Below are 2,184 nucleotides of genomic sequence, written 5' to 3' on the forward strand. Positions count from 1 at the left end.
CACAAGACAGGGAGAAGCTATAGGAGGCTACGACTGTCATTCAGAGAAGACGAATTCTGAGGAGATTGGAAGAGCAAGATATAGTTTGAATAAAAGAAGGGAAAAATTCAGGGACTATTTAGTTGGTGAAATCTGTAGGAATTGGAACGGGTTGAATGTGGGGGTGGGGTCAGAGATGGGGAGGAGTGGAGACGAGAGAGACCCAGGTTCTGGTTTGAGTGCAGGGGAGGTTTGGGGCTGAATCAGAAGGTCAGAAAATCTATATCCCAGGGAATACAGTGAAAGGCATCTGGTATTGTCCTTCTGCCACTGTCTTAAAAGGGATTCTAAAGGGATTTTCTTTCTCTTGTTCCTCCAGCCCTACACTTGCATGACTGGCCTAAGTGGATACGCACCAGTTGGCTGTGTCCATCATTACAGCCAAGTCTGAGAATTCCTGATTATACTTAGAGCCTGCGGAGCTGCTGACACTAACAGTCATTAGCTGAAGACCCTTTTGTAAGAAACTATGCTTTAAAATATAAACGGTGGAGGCATTCTCCTTGCATTGTCCAGAAGGAACTTTCTCCTACGTGAGCCTGGATTAATCATGAGAGAGCTCGTCAACATTCCACTGGTACACATCCTTACTCTGGTTGCCTTCAGCGGGACCGAGAAACTTCCAAAAGGTTGGTTTGAGCAATTTCGTTTTCTTGTTGCTTTGTCGCAGTTCTAAAGTGTGCATGTGCTACAATCAGGACTGATTCACAGTATGGTGGGTTTGGGTTTTACTTAGTGAAGTAGGAGTAGAATGTGTGGAGAGGGAGGAGGAAACTATATACATCAGCAGTTAGCTGATGGGCTCTGTACTAATATTTCCCTTCTAAGTTCTGCATTAAAACGCTTAGCCATACAGTGATGCAGAGCCCTCACTTCTAGAGGAAACATTAGCAGGTAGACTGCAAGTTATCAAGTCCTGTTTTGTTTAGGCGTATGTCAAATTTCAGGGTGGTCTAAATGAACGATGAAAACCTTTTTACATCAGGTTTGCCAGGAATATAATCAACTCCACTCCCAGACGTCCAGAGTGTTTGCTTCTGAACAAAAATCGTTTCCATTTTCAGTTTCAGTTTTACCAAACTGTTAATAAACATTTTAGTTACTAAAAAATCAGAAATACAGAAAGACGCACACGATTGGCCTATATAATAAGACCCTGATTACAACGGGTTCTCAATAACTTTGGGGCTGGAGTCATGATTTGGCTTGGCAAGAGACTGCAAAGTTTTTTTTCAGAGCCTTTGGAATGTACCGGAAATAACACCACCTCAGGGGAAAGGAAAGCAACTTAAGAAACTGACAAACACCTGTTGCAGTAGCAAGAATGTCCACAGTGATGTGGTTTCTGGCCAGTGTATGATGAAACTGAGACTAGTGTATTTCAAACCAGGAAGACTAGAAAATGTGTGATTCTCAAAGTGTCTGAGGGCTTCACTGAAATCTTTTTTAAAAAGGACATGAAAAAGCAGATTGAATGGTATCAATCTAAGTAAAGCGTTTTCAAACTAAATGTGTTGCAATAGATTAAAAAGAGTTCTGTATCTCAGGACACATTCAAATTAATTATTTTCTTTTTGAATTCGTTTATCAAAGCACTGAAACAGTGTGTATTGTGTAAATAAGTGAAGGTAGTATCTGTATGTAGATAAGAAACACATCTTTAGATGTGTGGTTCACTAAAAATTCTGGAGCCACAAGTCCAAGGTTCACATACAAATAAGATACAGTTTTCTTCCCAACCAATCTTATTGCATATATTTTTTTTGGCTTTTTTGTTGCTTCTCTTTTTCCATTTTACTTGAGCAGAATGGTATCTTTAAACATATTTAAATGTTTAATTTCCAACTAATCCTTTAAAGTATCTTCAGATAAAAGAGAATCTAGATTTTTCAAACAGCTAATAATAGCCAGAAAGACTTAACATTGGCTTCATATTATTTTAATACTTCCTGATCACACAACGGATGTCCGGCAAGGCAGTACCTGAATGTTTGTACTTATGGATTCTCTTAAGTCTTATTTGTGTTATCTTAAACCATGCAGTTACATAAAAATGACAGGCTTAAATTCTAAAATTTACTAAAGTCTAGTCTTATAAGGAGCAGGACAATTGATTTTGATGGTCCAAAGAAGAATTTAGTGCAC

The 2,184-nt window shown here is 38.9% G+C and overlaps 1 protein-coding gene across 1 annotated transcript in view; it reads left to right on the top strand.

Annotated features, from left to right (window-relative positions):
- The first annotated feature begins 457 nt into the window (after positions 1-457).
- Positions 458-2,184, top strand: part of MUSK (muscle, skeletal, receptor tyrosine kinase) — a 132,145-nt gene continuing 130,418 nt past the window's right edge. The window contains exon 1 of the mRNA XM_012641130.1: positions 458-668. Coding sequence (XP_012496584.1) covers positions 590-668 — 79 coding nt within the window. The 5' untranslated portion in view covers positions 458-589. The remainder of the gene's footprint in view (positions 669-2,184) is intronic.

This window comes from Propithecus coquereli, unplaced genomic scaffold (genome assembly GCF_000956105.1).
Source record: "Propithecus coquereli isolate 6110/MARCELLA unplaced genomic scaffold, Pcoq_1.0 Scaffold163, whole genome shotgun sequence".
Lineage (NCBI taxonomy): Eukaryota > Metazoa > Chordata > Mammalia > Primates > Indriidae > Propithecus > Propithecus coquereli.